The 19,987-nt window shown below is 37.6% G+C and overlaps 1 protein-coding gene across 1 annotated transcript in view; it reads right to left on the bottom strand.

Moving 5' to 3' along the window:
• LOC121415867 (aquaporin-9-like) overlaps nt 1–19,987 on the bottom strand; it is a 39,710-nt gene extending 19,723 nt beyond the window's left edge. Inside the window, exon 1 of the mRNA XM_041609243.1 lies at nt 19,625–19,987. Within this exon, the coding sequence (XP_041465177.1) occupies nt 19,625–19,723 (99 nt within the window). The 5' untranslated portion in view covers nt 19,724–19,987. The remainder of the gene's footprint in view (nt 1–19,624) is intronic.

Below are 19,987 nucleotides of genomic sequence, written 5' to 3'. Positions count from 1 at the left end.
GGGGGGGGTAAAGAGTGGCAGACATGGCCCTGCAGCAAATTCAATGTTGGATATGTCCGAGTCTGACATAACTACAATTGTTTGAATAATCCCTTGAGAGAATTATGTAGCATATCCGCTCAAGACAAGAGATAAAAAAAAAAACACGGCAGTTAGAAAATTGAGCGACCTGCTTGGTTTCATTTTTCTCCAATTATTGTCTGGAGAGAGTCCTTTAGAAAAGAACGTTAGGAAGGATGGATACATTGTATACTGGAGATGTATACGTAGATGATACACGTACAGATAGAAATCGCTTGATTAATAAACATATTGATAAGTGAGGAATCATAGCGAACAAATTTAATAGATAAATCATAAATTTAAAGAAAGAAAATTAAACTGACTAAACTAAAACCTCGTGTTGACGAAATTCGTTTTACCTCTTCTAAAACTGACCTTGTCGAAATAACTCATAACGTTCACTCGATTATGTTACCCATGTCAGTATATCACTCGCTATATTTAGTTCTCGAAAATTCATGAATGGGCGGGTACTGTGATTTCGACGAGCGTAAGAGATCAAATTTCCGGTGATATGTTCATGTTAAAATGATGAAATGAATGGAAATGAAACACAAATTGCCAAGATGGATAAGGAAATTTTGAATTCATGGCACTGATCCACAGACACGCTCTACATTCCCATTGATAAACATGATCAGGAATCCCTCGAGTACATGCAGTTCCTTTGATGCCACCCCGATAATTTACAAAGTTTGCATTGCATGTTTAAAGGTATTGTTTAACTTTGTGAGCAGCCGATCTAAAAAATTCTCAAACCAAGATGAAACATGTGTACAAGTGCATGTATTAGAACTAATAAACCCTATAAACAACCACTATTGAGAATGAAAAGCGAAAACTATACAAGGCAAACCCTGATTTTGTAAATAGGCGTCTTATAGACACCTAAATAGTACACATAAGAGTATGGGATGAAATTAGGATGGTGTTTCCGGTCACTTTATATTTCAATTTTTGAAGCACTAAATAATTATTTTCGAACTCAATATTTTCTGGGCTTCATTTTTGTAACATATCACAGACACAGGTGACAAGTGTGGCCTTCATAGCTCAAATTTTAAACCGATGTCAACCAATCACTTTAAATGTATGTCTTTATTGAGTTTATCATTATGAATGCACCACGCCTCCCAATGTTTGAAGGTTCGGAGGTATGAAAAAGCTATATCGCAGGCCTGTATTGTAGATGCATGACTATGGGGATCCAGCCTGAATATGCTAAATTTTGTTTAAACTGTGTTTCTTATGTTTATGCGCTCTTTTTCGGGAGAATACCTTGTTTTCATTTCCAGATACCTCTCAATAATTTGAGTCACAAATTAATGTGGTAATCATGGCAACGTTTATTGATCCTCCATTATACTGACGTCACATTTCATTTTCCAGAACCACAACTATAGACAACATCTAAATCTTAATACAAATTTAAGAAAATGGGCATTAATGTTTAAGACAGTCTACTTAAAATGTTCGTCCATGATTAAAGGAAAGAAATAAATGAATTACTTATACAACTGCTTATTCGAACATAACTGACAGCGACTGCAATCTATTACGTCAGACATGTGTGAGATTAAAAATAGAATTTATTTCCCCTTTCTCACCGTCCCATTTATTAGCACTTCGGGATGAGTTTGTTCTTCTTATTCTTCCTTTTATTCCTTCCCCCTCTTTCCTTTCGTTTTACCTTTCTTCTTCTTACTTTCTTTATTTCCCTTTTCCCTTTTCTTGTATTTCCTCTTTTCATTTATCTTCCTTTTCTTTTCTTTCCATTTCTTTCTTTCTTTCTTTTTTCTTTCTTTCTTTCTTTCTTTCTTTCTTTCTTTCTTGCTTTCTTTCTTTCTTTCTTTCTTTCTTTCTTGCTTTCTTTCATTCTTTATTTCTTTCTTTCTTTTTTTTCTTTCTTTCTTTCTTTTCTTTGTTTCTATCTTTCTCCCCTTTTTCTTTTTTCCCGTTTGTTTATTTTACAAGTGAGCTCCGCCAGGGGAGCAGACTGCCCCCTCCCCGCCTGATACGCTACTGGTTTAGAAACAATCTACTGAAGATGTCAACATAACGTTCTGTATGACATAGTACCTACTTAATTTTCTCCCTCAAGGTGGGATATTAACAACAAACACATGCAGGTGTGAAAACCTTTATAATATTGTTTGCACATTTTCCAGTCAAGAATTTGAAATTCACGGAACAACAAGATCTTGAAATTTTATATGGTTTCATTAAATCCAATTTGCCACAGCCATTTTGAACAGCACTACATCAAGTAATATAAATAGAGTCCATAGGCTACAGAACCTTACCAATGGTGCAATGTTTACAACATTCCCAAATCGAATCAACATCATGATTTTAAACAAAAAGAATCATAAGTATATTTCTGATTGTTTAATGAGGGTGTATGTAAACAAGACTCTCTTTAACATTTTATGGCAACGGATTCACCGAGTGCTCGAACTCCTTATATAGAGTTCTTCGCCCCTTTAAAACATTCAGTGCAATTGCAGAGAACTGTATAGGAAACAATAGCTAAGTATCTGTCACCACTCGTGTGTGTCAATATAATTATTCTTCCCCTATTTCTTCCCAATAATAGGGAGATAATTGGTTGATTGGCGGCAACGACATTATCTATGAATTACCAATCAACAGATCCCAATGTGCCCCCAATTACAATAAATAATATATCAGATGGACGAACGATGCGAATGTATAAGCCAAAAACCCCGATGTCTTCAATAGCTGTTCGATGATAACACTAAAGAACAGATTTCGTTAGTAGTAAAGATAAACTAAAAAGATCTAGTGTTGGTTTTACACCAGCCCCATGATATATTATAATTACATGATCACATAGAGAATAATATTGTTGAAACAACTCCAGTTTGTCCAGCAGTGTGTTGTGTTATTTAAACACCATTTGGTGTAAGCCCAATGTTTAACCCGTGCTCTTTCGATGCTTCTCTCATGCTCATATATAGGGCCATAATAGATCATGTTAAATTAACACCTTAGTTTGTTTTATAGATACACTGTAGAATCCCGTGGTTCATCAGAATTCGCTTCCATGGAAACCATGCAGTGCACCAAATAAATCAATTTTTGACAACTCGGCAAAAGAAAACCGGCAGCAAACTTATGGGATTGCCCTTGAAGAAAAGAAAAAGGACCGAGAACAAAAACATCAACACGTATTATAGAAACGAGGGGCGAAAAGAACATTCCATGGGACAGAACAGCAACAGTTACGATTGACAAAGAAAACAAATTGAACAATTATTAAAATATATGAGAACAGTTGAGACCAAGGCTAAAATAAACATTTTAAGAACAACCTTGAAAGGAAATCACCACAGACACAAAATAAAGCACGAAAGGCGGGGTTAAGGTCAAAGTTAAAGCAGACAGTTGTTATGTAGAACAATCATCAAGATATTTTAAATCAACGGCATATCTTTTGATTTTTGTTTCTCTTCAATTCACTCCTTCAAGAACCCCCCTCCCGAAATCAGATTCAAAGGAATATTTACTACTTTCATATAAGTCATTTACAAAAGAAATAGTGGGCTTTGTCATCGGTAACCTAATTTGCATAACGACCAGGATTACTGTAGGCGAAAATTTGAAATGTCATAACCTTCCAATTTGACACCCGGTTTTCAGAGTTAAGCTTGATTTTTTAAATTTTTATTCAAGTCAACTTTTTGTTGGGGTGGCCTTGCCCTTTACGTTGACATTTTAAATAATTTCAAGGGTATAAAATACACACACACACACACACCCTCCCTCACAGGCTTATCGACATTACTGGTAAGCACAAATAAAAATAAAATGTATAGCTCACCATAGCATTTTCTAAAATTGATCGACTGGTCCCATTTTCTTCGATATAAGATTATTCATTTTCGACAGGTTCATTATCGTCAGAGCTATTTCATTCCTATGCTTACTTTCTGAATCTATGCATACATAAAACAAACAAGGAAATGTCTTGAAGTTGCTCAAGTTTGATTTTGTATATTTTGTTGCAGGAATAATTGAATGAATACGAACTTGAACTTGAATGTAACTCAGCTGAATCTTGTAATTCGTCGACATTATCGAAGAACATGTTGACCTTGCATGCTTTTAGTTTTTTAATGGAGCACGAAATTACCATGAAATTTTACAAGTGGCTTTAGAAGACGATTGGAAAAGGCGCAAATGACAGATACGTTTGTATTTAGTATATATGTGTATGTGTGTGTGGGTGTGTATGTGTGTGTGTGCCTATCAAGTCAAACGTAAATAAATTGTTATAATGGTTGATTTCATAACAGCACATTTTATTCCGATGCATCGCTATTTCGTATAAAACTGATGAATTTTTGGAAATCCGGGCCATATGAATTTCCTGGCACGTTTGAGCCAATATACTTACCCATTCTGCAATGGTAAGCTTGTTCGGTAAGCTTGTTCGTGTTTAAATAGAAATCGATTTGAGACCTCACTTTTGTCACCGTATAGAGTTTTCTAGGTGAATCATGTGCATTATTCATTTCTAACCAAGGCTGTTTCTGGTCGAGCGTTTATTTGAAATGATTGTTGCAACTTTCACATCTCAGAGTAAACTTCACAGGCTAGTGTAGGATGAAGTTACCATGACAACCGGTATTTCTAGTCTGCTCGTGTCCTATCTTAAAGAAAGTGACGACAAATTGTTTAGGTTCACTGGTGCATCTGACTTTTACCAATTTTATTCATTTTTTTCACTCATCATCAGTGATTCAAATATTTATATTGCAATTCAATTATTTTCACCCAGTCGTCTAAAACCTCATAAATGGAGAAGGCCATTTCAATCGTATTGAAGATTGAAGGAGGGGGGGGGGGGGGTAATAATGTCCCTCTACTAATCTCAGCCGCAATCAGTGCAACCACAACGAAATTAGGCTGCAGTATTACCGCATTAACTGTAAAATTTTAAAACAAATAAAACCAGAATTATTTTCTTATTGTTATAAAATTTTATAGATGAAAATCGTAATCGAATGCCAAATTTTACTTGAGATTTTCACTTAGTGTCAATGAAAATGTCATCATTATAATGCTTATAATCTAATCTAAAACTTGGGAGAATCAACGATGCGTCTCTTAAAATGGGTCACATGCTCATCCTTTTACATGTCTTAAGGGGTGTTGGAAGAAAATATTTGCAATCAATCGCAAATATTCTGTTGCAATTTTACAATATAGCAAATCAGATATCACTCCTTGTTTCATGGAGCAGATTAGCAATCAATTGCAAATTTGCAATTAATTGGACGGCATAAGCTTGATTTCGGGAACGAAAATAGACTTGCAATTGATCGCAAGTTTCTTGCAACGCCCCATAACAGTTTGGTCAGAAGGTCATGTGACGATTATCAAGTCAGCTGTTGTACCACGTCCTCGTCTGTGCACGAAAATCAAACCTTATGGGAATAAGAGAAATTTGGACCTTGATAGTTTCACCGTTGACACCAACTCAGACCGACTAAAGCTTTAACACCTTTTCCGTTGATACATCATCGGTCGGGTTGGAGTCGGTTTCGTTGGTGTGACTGTAGCGGAAAGCCCTCCCCACGCTTTGAATGTAGCGATGAAAATATACCTGTGGCTGATGAGTACAATTAAAATATTGCCCAAATCATAATTATGTAACATAAGTAGGCCTGTGTGTAACAGCAATCAACATGGCTACTGATAGACAGAACATTCTTCTGATGCCTTACTTATCATGAATCAAAAAATCACAATCAGATGGTCATTTTTTACGTTTTTTCTTCACGGTTTTGAACACAAGTAAGGGGGAGTGGGCGAAGACATCGGCTTCGGCCCCGACTCCGCAATCCTTGTAAATTTAGAAATAATGCTCTTTTTTTTTCTTTATTGGTTGAAGAAAGGTCCAAATAGAGTAAATGTTGAAGGTGTGCATGGTTATACATTACGACCTGGTGGGTGTTTCATAAAGCTGTTAAGGACTACTTGTCATCCTTCCTTAGGCATTAATATCCAGGGGCGGATCCAGCTTTCACCAATAGGGGGGGGGGGCCGAAAAATATTTTCATCAAACTTTTTTCTTGATTGGCCGCTATAATCTGATTTTTTGTGGGTTTTTCAGGGGGTAACTAGAGACTGAAATTTTAAGTATATGTTAGTTTTTTTATTGTTATAAACAAGATAAGGTATCTCATGTGGTCGTAATATATAATGCGAGCGCGAAGCGCGAGCTAAAATTCTTTGATATTTTATGTCCTTAGAACTGAAGATTCTGAGCAGTTTTTATAATCATGAACAAAGATAAGTATCCAACTAAACAATGCGAGCGCGAAGCGCGAGCCGAAATTTTATTATAGTAACGTGAAAAGGGACTCAATTAGGACTGTTTTTAGTGATTAATGAAGAGGATACAAGTATCACCAATTAAATAATGAGAGTGCGAAGCGCGAGCTCAAAATTTTTGATATTCCGACCTGAAAACTAAACAGTCTAAGGAGCATTTTGACAAATTTGGGAAAGAATTTCCAAAGAGAATAGGTATCTCACAAGTCAAACAATGCGAGCGCGCAACGCGAGCTGAAAATTTTGATATAACAATTTGTGTAAATCAAACAAAATAATGAAAGCTTGATGTGCGAGCTAAAATATTGTGTGCAAATTGATTTCAGAACTGGATATATGAAGTGTCATTTAATCCTCTTGCATGGGATTCATTACACAGGCAATGCGAGCGCGAAGCGCGAGCGAAAATTCTTATATAAAGTCTATTTTCCAATTCTTTCCCCTCACCTTTCTCTTGTTTCCTTTCGGGGTCGGGCCGGCCGTTACGAGGCTGTAAATTACACATCATGGGTATAATACCTCTTTCTTACTTTCCTTTCTGTTTTTCGTAGTTTCTATCAAGATAAAGTACACTTTTTTTCTGCAGGTCGTCAAAAAATGGGGGGGGGGGCGGGGCCGGCTCGGCCCCCTCCTGGATCCGCACCTGATATTATTCAATGAAAATTTGGTTGGCGTATATCATTTACCACATAAAGGATCATTAGTCGTTCGTAAAGTCGCTCGTAACTTACGAACAGCTTTATAAAAACATCCACCCAGTGTCTGTTCATCATTCGTGCGTGTCAAGGTTAGGGGCATGGTGCATGAAATATTGTGTCCCGGATGCCTCACTCATGGAGGGCGAGAAGTCTATTTTGGATTTGAATGAGATCGATAATCTAGAAAGTTCAACGTGACGAAGTGCCGTCGCTGTCAACAATTAAACGGGCATGACTTCTGCACTTGCCTTATATAGCAGTGGTCGGTCAAGGCGGGAGCTGCTGACAGCTGCAGATGAAAACTTTAGGCTTGCTCTTGTCGGTATTTTTGCTAGATACATGCACAACTGCATTTCTATGCCTTGGGAGGAAGGCCAGGCCAACAGGTACTATAGTGGGCTGTGACCAACGTCTTCTCCGCATGGACATGGGTAATGCAATAAACCTTAGCAAAGGGCACCGACCCGGATAACCCGGTTACGAAACCATAACCATTCTTCACTGAATCTGTTTTCATTATTCCTTTTTTTTCTCGACATTATATCATTTGGGAACGCGGGCATGCATTTGTGATGTGAGCCATATATGCAAACTCCCACACACTATAAATCAATAGCTCGCTACTCTAAAAACTCCCCCTCAAGTGAATTTAACCGAAGATCGGTTAGGCAAGACTGTGTTACAAATCCTCTTAACCTGCACTCTTCTTGTTTCTGCTTCTAATGTGATTGGATTTGTAAAGATGGAGGACACACGGAACCGATTTCATAGCTTGCTTGATTGACGTATAACAGAAAAAATAAAGTGGAGTCGGTTTTAAAAGGATGAAAAGAGAGGGATTGAAATCGACTGAAGGGGGGGGGGGGGATAAACAAACAGATATCATAGAAAGATGGAGGTTGAGCACAGAAACCAATTGGAATAATCAGATAATAGTATATAAAATTTAGCAACATTTTATTTGTAGCCATATTCGAAATTAGTGCACTTTTAATCAAATGCCCAAAAGCATGAAATCCGGAACTATAATTTTGAACTTACGAGAGTGGTTTGGGAGGGGGCGAGAGGTCCATCGACATAATGACCAAGTTACTGAATGTTATGTATTTATTCATTTTCTCTGTTATGTGTTTTTGTTATTGTAAACTCGCATTGTTAGTCTTCGGACTTTAAGATGAGTATTGTGAACAAAACCGAATTGAATTTGAATTTGAATTCGAATTTAGTTATTGTTAAAATTTCGTCCATCCAACTAGTTATCATTAACTGACTAATACTGTATGAACATCGTGGAAGCCACCCCCCCCCCCCCTTTGGCCCTACTGGTGCGATTGGGATGATAAAGGCCGCCCCACGATAAGAGCAACTGACAGTAATGCTCACGCTTTAAAGGATGTGACATCCTATCCAATATCTTAAACGATGTCTTCACGTGCAGAGGGGTATCATTTACCCCCGCCTGGATACCACTACTGCCACAACAGGGCTCCATCATCCACCCCGCATCAATCTCGAAACGACCAAGAACGTCTTGTAGTACTGATTAAAGGGGAGTATATTCACTTCATGTGGGATATTGACTGCATGGATTGCGTATTGTGTATGCGTTGGAAGGGATGTGAATAAAATGGCGTCATACAAAGTGGGTCGTCATCGTCATCATCATCCTCATCATCAACAACATCATCATCAACATCATCAACACCATCAATATCTTTTTCTTCTTCTTCTTCATCATCATAATCATCCTTATCATCCTTATTCTTCTTTTTCTTTTCCTCCTCCTTCTTCTTTTTGAGCATCACAATTATCATCAGCAGCAACATCATTAACAACAGCATCATCCTAACTTTCACCATCATCTCCTTCTTTTCCATTACCTTCGTTACCAGCACCATGATCAGTAAAAGAGTCATGCAGGAGCATCATTATCCCCAGCTGCAACAGGAGCAGCATTAGCTTATCCGCATATCATCATCATCATCAGCAGCAGCAGCAGCAGCAGCAGCATCGTCTTCTCCATCTCCATCATCATTAGCATGATCAACATCATCAGCAGCAGCATCACGAGCACCAACAGCATCACTTGACAAAATCACCTGATAGCTTGCAATGTCAACCGTCATCATCATCATCATCATCATCATCATCACCAATCGCCAATAACACCATGATCATTATTCATGATCCATTTTGTTCAATGACCTTCCTCCATTTGACCTATTTGTCTGTCGTGTCATGTTTCAAATTCGCGCACGGTAACCTGTATCTTGATATTGACCCCCCCCCGGCCCCGACACACACCCCAACCACACATTATTTTCTTTTTTTTTCCTGTTCCCTCTCTTTCTCATCTCTCCTCGCTTTCTTCCCTTCTTTCGTTCTGGCTCTCCCAATATCGGAATATCACTTACTTGTGATGATTAGAGGATAAATACTAATTCCTAATTTAATTGGCTGAGACTAAGAGCATCACATGACCGTCCTATATTTATAGCCATTGTATACCTGAGATACTATACTATCAGTGAATCGTTGCAGTATACTGTAAACCTTAACATTTTGTTATTGTTATTGATTGCATTCATTGTAATATGAACATAATTATAAACTGACTGATGACAGTGGTTCTCCGTTCATATCAATAAAGCACAATTATCGTCACCAGCAAGAACATAAATACACCATCGAGAAACACAATAAGAACTCTCGATCACCACGGTATTATTATGCAAACAGGCAAGTCAGGTGCGTTGAAAGAGACAAGCTTCAATGAAGAAGGAATGCTAATTGAATTACACATGTACATCTACCTAAGATGTAGACCTACTGCCCCATTTTTTCTGCTCGCTACTCTCATCCATTCCCCCAACGTCGCCTGATCGCACGTAAAGTCTCTCAAACTTCTTCTTCTCTTCCTCTCTCTCCCCCTCTGTCTCTTTTTCTCGCTTTCTCTATATCTAAGATGAAGAACTAGTACCCCATTTATTTTTCCTTCTGTCCGCCACTCTCATCCATATACCCTCAATGTCGCCTGGTCGCAAGACAAGTCTCTCTCTCTCTCTTCCTTCCTTCCTTTCTTTCTTTCTTTCTTTCTTTCTTTCTTTCTTTCTTTCTTTCTTCCTTCCTTTTTGTCTGTCTTTCTTTCTTTCTTTCTTTATTTCTTTCTTTCTTCCTTCTTCTTCTTTTCTTCTTTTTCTTCTTCTTTTTCTTCTTCTTTTTCTTCTTCTTTTTCTTCTTCTTTTTCTTCTTTTTCTTCTTCTTTTTCTTCTTCTTTTCTTCTTCTTTTTCTTCTCCTTTTTCTTCTTCTTTTTCTTCTTCTTTTTCTTCTTCTTTTTCTTCTTCTTTTTCTTCTTCTTCTTTATCATCTATCTCTCTCTCCCTGTACCTAAGATGTGGAACTACTACCCCATTTATCCTTTTCTATTCGACACTCTCGTCCATACCCTCAATGTCGCCTGGCCGCAAAACAAGTCTCTCTCTCATCCTTCTTTTCCTTCTACTCCTTCTATTGCTCTCAATCTTTCCCTCCATTTCTCTCCCGACCCTCCTCTACCTAAGATGTAAAACTACTGCCCCATTTTTTGGTCTGTTTGCCACTGTGAAACGAGTCTCATCACTCTATCTCACTTCCTCTCATGTTGTCTCCCCGTCTTAGCTCCATCTTATCTTTCCCTCTCTTTCTCACTCTCTCTCCTTCTTTCTCCATCTCTCCCTGGCTTATCCACCAATCCCCATTAGTTCTTAATTCTTACCACTCCCCTCTTCAAACGTTGGCTCTCAGTCAGATCAGCTGATGTTGTTTCAACATGTGTAAAACAGACTGCTAGTGCACTTTTCAAGCTATCTACTCTACAATCTAACATTTTCCATCTTAGTAACGAGAACGGTCAAGGGACTTCGGATGACCCTTTCAAAGAGGAGCAATACCGTCGAAATTGGTTTTCAAGAGTGTTTGTTAATTCTTGTTTTTACGGAGTAGGGCCTAAAAGATCTAGCTCCGATTTGACATTAAATCGAGTCATTTTCACCATAGTCAAAGTAGCTTATCTAAATAATTTTGACTGGGATTATGATCAGTTCTCGGTTGATGCCCAAGTCTCTCTGACTCAAGTTAAAGCGGCAGTCTGATACAAACGCCATGTCAAATTTGACTCGTCCATAAGTGAACAATTCGAAAAAAAGTGTCTTTGAATAGAAGAAATGAAACAAATGAGTCAGAAGTACAAATTGTATTGTGCACTCCTAGATGCAGTTATTCAGAGTGAGATAAGGGACGAGATACGAGGAGATCGGTGATTATGTGTTTTGAAAAGCGATATACCATGGGTTCAAAACCAAATCAAACAGCTCAAGTGTTACCTATATCAAATGCAGTATTCTCATTACAGAGTCGATCATCACGTAAAGCAACCTTAAGACCCCTCCCCGCCGCCTTCCCCACTTCACATCGCACTTATTTTAAAATGTTCATTTTCTTCAATAATTATTATCTTCTCCTAACAGCCACGTACCCCCAACACCCTCCCCCTACCGCACGAAAGTCGAATGATGAATATACAATGGAATGAACTTTAATGGTCTCGATATTGTCTCAACACAGCCGATGCAGTGTGGAGTGCAAGGCCAACAGAAGCTAATTGAAGGTTAAATAGGAGGCATAAACAGTTGTTGTTTTGCCTTTGATCTGAATCAAAAACTCCTCTGGTACGCCCAGTTGTGCTCGCTATAGCTCTCTACCATCAGCGAAATGGCAATGGGAAGCGGGGGGGGGGGGGGTGCTGCGTGTATTATTTACCAATAGCAGTACCCCTAGAAATCTGGTAAATCGTAGAATTAAAAAAAAATCAAAATCAGCTTTATTTATTTTACGAAACCCTCTTCTTTGCTTGCCAAATTTTACTGGTATAAAATCACGGTCATTTTGTATCAAAACTTTTTTTATTGTCAAATTTCAAATGACCAAAATGACCACCATTTTGTAATGAAAACTTTTTTTTTGCTTGTCAAATTTAAACCAGCACCCCTATTAAAAATTGTTCCCAGGGTCCTGACCATCGAGGAAGGACTGTGAATCTTCGACCAAGAAAAAAAATTATCAGTTGAAGTCAAAATCCACCCCAAACATGCCAAATCCAAGTTTATTCTATCATGTTGAATGAGAAATATACAATATGAACTAGAACAACACTGAAAATCTTATCGAAATCGGATGGAAAATAGTATACGAAAAACCCATGCCATCTATGATTTCTAAACCCGCAAAAAAATAGACAAGCAAAAAAAGAAAAAAAAAGTCTTCAACCACAAATAAAGGATTTCGTACCAGAAAAAAATTGACAAGCAAAAAAAAGAGAAAAAAGTCTTCAATTTCAAAAGGGGGAGCACACGTCTGTTTTCATTGCATTTTTACATTACAAATTATTAATTTGTTATTTCCCCTGGATCAGTTGTGACTCGTCATAGGGGGTGGGGGCAGGGGCACGTCCCCTGGATCAGTTGTGACTCGTCATAGGGGGTGGGGGCAGGGGCACGTCCCCTGGATCAGTTGTGACTCGTCAGGGGGATGGGGGCAGTCTGCCCCTGCCCCCCACCCCTCCCTTAGGTACGCTAGTGCACACTAATCTCTCTTTTACGTATAAGACTGTATATCAACTATTTCAATTGTTAGCATTGATGATATATAAACTCTTCTCTGATTCACAATAATCGGAATACTGAAAGAAGACTCATTCTAGTCTATTTTTGGCTGCTCGAACTCAAGCATTTTGGCTTATAATAGTTGGCGTCGGCATTTTTCGTTTATTGCTTTATCGTATGCTTATTGTATGTTTGTCTAAATTTCGTTATCGCTTCTCTGTTATAAGTTTTTCATGTAGTAATGTACTTTGTGATGTCATATTATGATGTTCATGTATTGTAAATTTATGTTGACTGAAATATATGATAATATGATAATAAGATATGATAATACTCTAATCGAGGAAGCCCCACCTTGGGGTACGAGTGGCACCCTCCCCCTTCAAAGAATGTGAAAATCGAGGAAAATAGAAAAAAGTGGAAGAAAAGGGAAGAAGAAACAATTTAAAATATTCTATTATGACGTCATCTCTCTCTCTCTCTATTCAAACACCCCATACGCCGGTATCCATCACCATTATGTAATAATCTTTATTACAGCAATAATAAAAGACACGCCCACGACTTCCATACTTTGTGACAGAGCCAGTTCCCTTGTAAATCAATCTCATTCCAAAATGATAATTTCAATATTGCAACCATATTTCTCAATTTCATTTCGATTTGACACGTGCTTACGACTTCCATATACTTTGTGCCTGAGCCACTTCCCTTGCAAATCAATCTCAATTTAAGTTAATGATAATAATTGCAATTATATCGAAGCAATATATCTCAATTTCATTCAGATTTGACAATGTTTACTATAAAGCAACAAACATTAATAAGATTGCCAGCAGAAGAAATGGGATGCTGTAAAAAGTACAGCCATTATCCTGAGATGGCATTTCGTCGGACATCAACAAACAAACACCGGAGGACAGAGAGAGACGAATTTTCGTCTGATTGGAACTCAATGAAACTTGAAAGGGGAATGGCCGTGACTCCTCGATAGTCTCTTGTTTTGTTAAAGAGCTTTTACTTGATTCATTTCCCGTCTGTGCCCCGTCTTTATCGAAGTCTCCCCTCAATTTCTCATTATCACTTCGTATGTATTTTTTCGGTAACGACATGACTGAAGTTATGTATCCTTTCTCTTTTACGAGTCGTTTCTTCATCTCATCTCTCTTTCTTTTCATGCATGTACAGTGTTGCTCAAAAGTTAATGCACGCACCCCACCAGAAAATTAACGTAGTTAAAGCGTCTAAGTTTTGCCTTGTTTTAGATTCTTAATGAAGTCAGGTGATAAAACATTACACGTAATCAAGTTTATTTCTCTGAGCTCGCAAAACACTGTAATGTTGTTGTCTACATTCAACACTTTGCATGAAATACTGCATTTTCTGGAGGGGTGCATTAACTTTTGATCACAACTCTACATGCATTAAAAGAGAGATGAGATGAAGAAACGACATTCTCTTTCCACCCCCTCCCTCCCTTCCTATCTCCCTTTCTCTCCTCCTCTCTATCTCTCTATCTACCATGTCTATCTCTATTTCAAGTGGCGATATGAGCACCCAAAATTTCGACATGTTTGAGGGGCAAAATATAGCGTATAAGAAACATTTCTTCAACCGTCACATTCATGCGAGAGAAAATTCTACTTTTAATAATCAAAAGACAATTTCAAACTTTTATAATCAAAATATAAAATATTAATTTTATGGTAGATATCTAAATAATATTCAATAATAAAACGATATCATCCTTTTCCTATTCTTTCCTTTCCTTTCACATCTTTCCGTTTGCCGTAGATTTTCTTAAATATATTTAAAAAAGCTTTTCTTATGGGGGCGGCCCGCGCCCCAAGCCCCCCCCCCACCTCCTTTATACTCCACAACCTCTTATTCAGTGTCCTCTCACTATTTATCAACTTTTTCTTCCCTCACTTTGCTCACTTGGATCGACAGAATGTCTTGTCCGTCTAAATACTCTCTCGAATCAGCCTATCTATATACACACACATTTTCCTAAAGGCATTTGCTAACATTGATTTGACTTAAAAAAAATCAGAGCTGCGAGGTCCAAATTGTCGCCTACGCCTGTGATATGTTACAAAAATGAAGCCCAGAAAAAATCGCGTCCGAAAATCATTATTTAGTGCTCTCAAAAAAGTGAAATATAAAATGACCGGAAATGCCATCTTAATTTCATCCATACACTTAAGTGTTGTAATTATTATCGGCACGATAGAAATTACACAAAATCTTCAATTATAACGTATCAAAAGCATTTCTTTCAATTTTTTGGTTGGTTTCAGAGTTTTTAGGTTGACACTAAGGCATTCATGTACATATTTCATCTCTCCTTTGATTTTTTTAAAATTACATGTCTACAACGTTAGCATATGCCTTTAATCAATAAAGCACCCTTTCCCATGGAATCAACACCATTTACCTTGGTCTATGAGAATAAGTTCGCGGAAGAAGTCATCGTGAGATTCTAAAAAAATGTATTGAGCAAGAATATGTAGTAGAGTGCGGAACGATGAACATAGAAGAATAGGGGCATGCCCCGCCCCACCCAACCCCCAACCCCCCCGTCTTTATCCAAACTTCATATTCTGTATCTATTTCTTTCAGCAACACTATCAACACATTTAAGTTTATGAACATCTTAATTACCATCACACGATCAGTACAATGCGTCATGTGGACTTTAACTTCCATCTTTCATAAGTCATGCAATATAGTTATGATTAATGTGCGAGAAGTAAACACCCGGAGTAAACATCAATGACATATTTATTGCTAACATCTCTTGAGCGCGTAAAGCATGGACATTGAATAGTCTGTAAACGCAACCGAAAAAGTTAAGGGAGATTATAATCATTAACAAACCATGAACAAAATGTTACTGCTAAAACCGAATCTCATTGGTCTATATACTTATCTATTTCCCCCCTTTTACTTGATATCTGTTTCGCACTTTCCTCACCATATCTATATTTGATTTGTAAATCTTATTCCCCGACACATTCAAAGAGCCCTTTTTCATATCCATTATTTAAGTATTACATTTGTGTACTAGTTCCTATTCGTAATTGATATATTCTAGAGCATTTCTGTATTCAAGAAGAATTTTGATTTCATTGAATCCAAGGATTCAGTATAATTGTAAACAGCATATTATATTGTCACCTTAATTTCCTATAAAACAATATCAAATATATTTGAAGCGATTGTATTGTTACCTTTGGCATGTTTGGTGTAATTTTTACATGTATTGATTTGATTTGTATACTGTGATCAATAATATACAAGCAATTGTTCTTCCTTTGGCCCCTCGACATGTATAATACCTTCTTATGTCGATGGCTTTGTATATTAATATATTTTTCAAATGTGGAAATAAAGTTGAATTTGAATTTGAATTTGAGAAAAAAATAGTAGATGGGTATTTAGAAGAAGCAGGAATTTAAACATTCGTCAAATGTTCAGTCTATTACGTCGATCAATATTTGTATGGTCTAATTGTTTTGGTTAACATTTAAAACAGTGAAAAAAAAAGAAAATAAAATACAATAGGACCGTGTATAGGTTGGCTAGCATTTTTCCAAAATCACGCCTATGCAAAAGACGTGTAGAAACAAAATGAAGCTTGATAGTTGTTTAGTTTTCGCCAGTCAAAATATAGCACCAACCTACTTGAACTTCAGACGGTGCTAATTGCCCTACTAACTAGCGAGAGAGATAGGTGAGTAATTCCAAGTCTGGACTCGAGTTACATGTACACTGATATAAGGTCAGGGGTTCAAACCACCCTGGGACAACATTGGACATGCTGACTGATAACTTGTTTTGTCTTGCCAGTGTGCGAGATGCACGAACCAAACCAGGGGAAGAAAAGGGACGGGGAAGATAGCTGGTCAATCTATTTTTTTCTTCGAAATTATCCTCTGAGCAAAAAAGTAAGAATAAAATAATATGGTATTTGTATAGCGCATGTATCCACCTTGCTAAGTGCTAAAGGTGGTCCTATATTAGCTCGGCTAAGCTGGTCTACCGACTTTGGTGCGCACAGCTTTTTGAGGAATTACTTCCTGTCGGTACCCATTTACCTCACCTGGGTCGAGTGCAGCATGCAGTGTGGATAAATTTCTAGCTGAAGGAAAACACACCATGGATAGGAATCGAACTCACGACCCTTAATAATGATAATAATAATGATAAAAGGGTAGAGCACACAACGTATATGTAATTTACAATTGTCTGCAAATAAAATCCGATACGAAAAAAGAAAAGTATAATCACAATAAATTCTTGGAAAGGGGAGGGGTGGGGATCTTCTATAGATAAAACAGATATACGGCGGCGCGGTATAGGGACATAGCATCCATGCAATCGTTCATGCATTTAATATCGATTCTTATATCGAAAATCATACCCTATTAGACTTCTCAGTCAGGGGCATGTAACACAAAATTGGAAAATCATTTCTTATTACTTTGCACAGAGCAGATTGAGTCCTGCGGAATAGGCGAAGATTAAATAGCCACGAAAACGAAAAACGGAAGATATAATATAAAATAATTGTTTTGTTTTCATGGGGTATTTAAAAGAAGGTCGAATGCCTATTGTTGCTGCCAGTTTTATTTTCATATCCAACTTTACAGTTGCCAACTAGGCCTATGCATTTCTTACTCGAGCGTGGACTGTGGAGTGGGATTGTACTTGATAAAGCCAAAACGGAAATGACGTAGTAAGTTTTACAAAATCTGACGATGAACAGGTGAAAAGGGGAACATTATATGATTTTTGGCGAGGAGGCATAATTTTTCAATAAGGCCTACTGAAGTGTACCGGTTGTGACAGACATGGGCCTATATGAGTTTTATATTCAGTCTATAAATCTACACATTCAATGAATAACTATTTTTCCCCTTTCCGGAACATTTCTTTTATCATAATCATGACAATAGGCCTACAATCTTGACATAGGCCATATTTGTGTACATTTAACAGGAAATTATGAATAAAATAAGTTATCAGGCGCAGATCCATGATTTTTCATTGAAGAATGAAGGGACTTTAATTGGGCTCCAGAAAAAAAAGCAATGCAAAGCAAAAAACAACAACAATAACAATAAAGTTATTAAAAAACAACAGGTAATCACTCCAAAATGAAGGCATTTTGGGATCTCTATTCTTGATATTGCAATTCAACCGTGGGGAGACATGTGCCCCCTTTATCTGCCTCCCTCATGATCCGCGCTCGATTTAATATGTTAACAAGCAAAAATGTTTCGCTCAACTGTAGGCCACGCATGCCAAATATCGTGGTTGTTCGATAAATTCAATTCAATTAAATTCATATTTCTACACGTATAGCCTGAAACTGTACATTTTCTATCCTGGAACTTTCACTCGTGCGCCATCGTAATACAAACTCCAACAGAAGCCACGGAAGCGGGGGAGGGGGGGGGGGAGGTGGGGGGCTTCAGCCCCCCCACTTTGTCACAAAAACGTAAAAATGACCATTATGATTGTGATTTTTTTGCATGAAAGCAAGCTCCCCCCCCCACTTTGAAAACCGTTCCGCAGCCCCTGTCCAATAACAAAAACATCAAGTAAAAAGTCCCGACATTCGATTCAGAAGACGCTCGACCTACCGACCTCCCGACCTGCTCCTTCCTCTCGATACCTTGACATTCGAACCGAATTCTACGTCACGTGATCCCCAATCCCCCGACACACCCCCCGCTGTCCGTAGTAACCCAAATGTGACCCTGCTACTATGATCATCGCTGGGGTGATTTATGAACACAACATTCCACTTCGACATAGAAACATTCTGTGTGATACACACTGTACATACAGTTTTCCATTCACCTAGTCATTAGACCTTTGCCAAGTAAGCTCCAGTTTTAAGTCACAATGAGATTAATATTATTCATGACATCAGGAAAAGATGAACAGCAAACTAACAAAAGCACGCATACAGTCTTAATTTCTGATCTGGTGAATTCAATAAATTGTTGCTGACCCTTGCTCCGTCGGGACCATTTTCTTTTAATTCAAGATGAAACTAATATTCACTGCATAATCAGTAAAAAAATATGCATAACTCAATTAATTGCATACATGACTAAGTGCATAATTGCATACATTCCTAATTTCTGATAAATTCAATTGTTGCTCAGGGTTTCTAAATGACTTATATGAATGATAAGTTTTGGCATCATATTTTTTGTTGATTGATTGAACCTTCCCATATTTTGACAACTGAATGGAGAATTGACTAAATTTCCACGTACACACGAGATAATTATGAAAGCGAGGCATGTTTGGCACTCATAAAATATGAAGTTTGCTTCTTCTTTTATGCTATTTGATGCCAGAACATGCACCTCAATACAATACGGGCAAATGAATATCTGAAAAATTAATACTGCATAGGTTTAATATTGATAATCACTTGACAATTTATACAGAATTAAACTCAACGTATCGACCATAAATGAGTAAAATTCCTGAAATTTTAACAGAAAGTATAGCTCGTTGACACTGTTTATATACGATTGTAACTTACAATGATTTATGCAAGCAAATGAATATTACAATGTAGGTTTGTATGCCTTGCCCAAGATTACTCAGTCATAATGCATGCCCAAAGTAAAGTAATACGGGTAGATCGTAGGCCTACACGAAATAAAGATAAGAAAAAGGTGATAAATTAGTATTGACACTCATCTAATCGAACTTTGCTCTGTCAAATAAAGCACCATCTGGAAGTGCATTTTAAAGCTATTCTATTTCACAGCCCGACAACTAAGTTCTACAACAGCCCAGGAATGGTAATCTTTTACCTCACTACTTACAATTAAAATGAAGGTACCGATTGCCTCGGCTAGGATCTCCTTCGCAAGCTTGTTGCGAATTTGCAGCGGGCTCAAAATCCTGTCCACGGCGTTTGTCATGTCGTTTGTTGTGACAGCTAGTGTCGTCTGCTAGCTGGGAAAAATTCTTGCGACCAAATTCGAAAGCAGAGTATAGAAGAGGCCACGAATAGGCCCGAAAATGGGTGACACTTTCGGTTGGAAATCACTTCTCATAGAAGAATACTGCTGTAATAGTTCAAGTATCCACAATCAGCTGTTACAATTTTGTTGAGCAATTCCTGGGGCAATTCCCGCCGCTCGTTCGAAAGTCCACGTTGAAGTTTAACTCTACGCTGTGTTATT

Source organism: Lytechinus variegatus, chromosome 5 (genome assembly GCF_018143015.1).
Source record: "Lytechinus variegatus isolate NC3 chromosome 5, Lvar_3.0, whole genome shotgun sequence".
Lineage (NCBI taxonomy): Eukaryota > Metazoa > Echinodermata > Echinoidea > Temnopleuroida > Toxopneustidae > Lytechinus > Lytechinus variegatus.
Note: the sequence above shows the minus strand (reverse complement) of the source record. Positions and strands in the feature narration are given on the sequence as shown.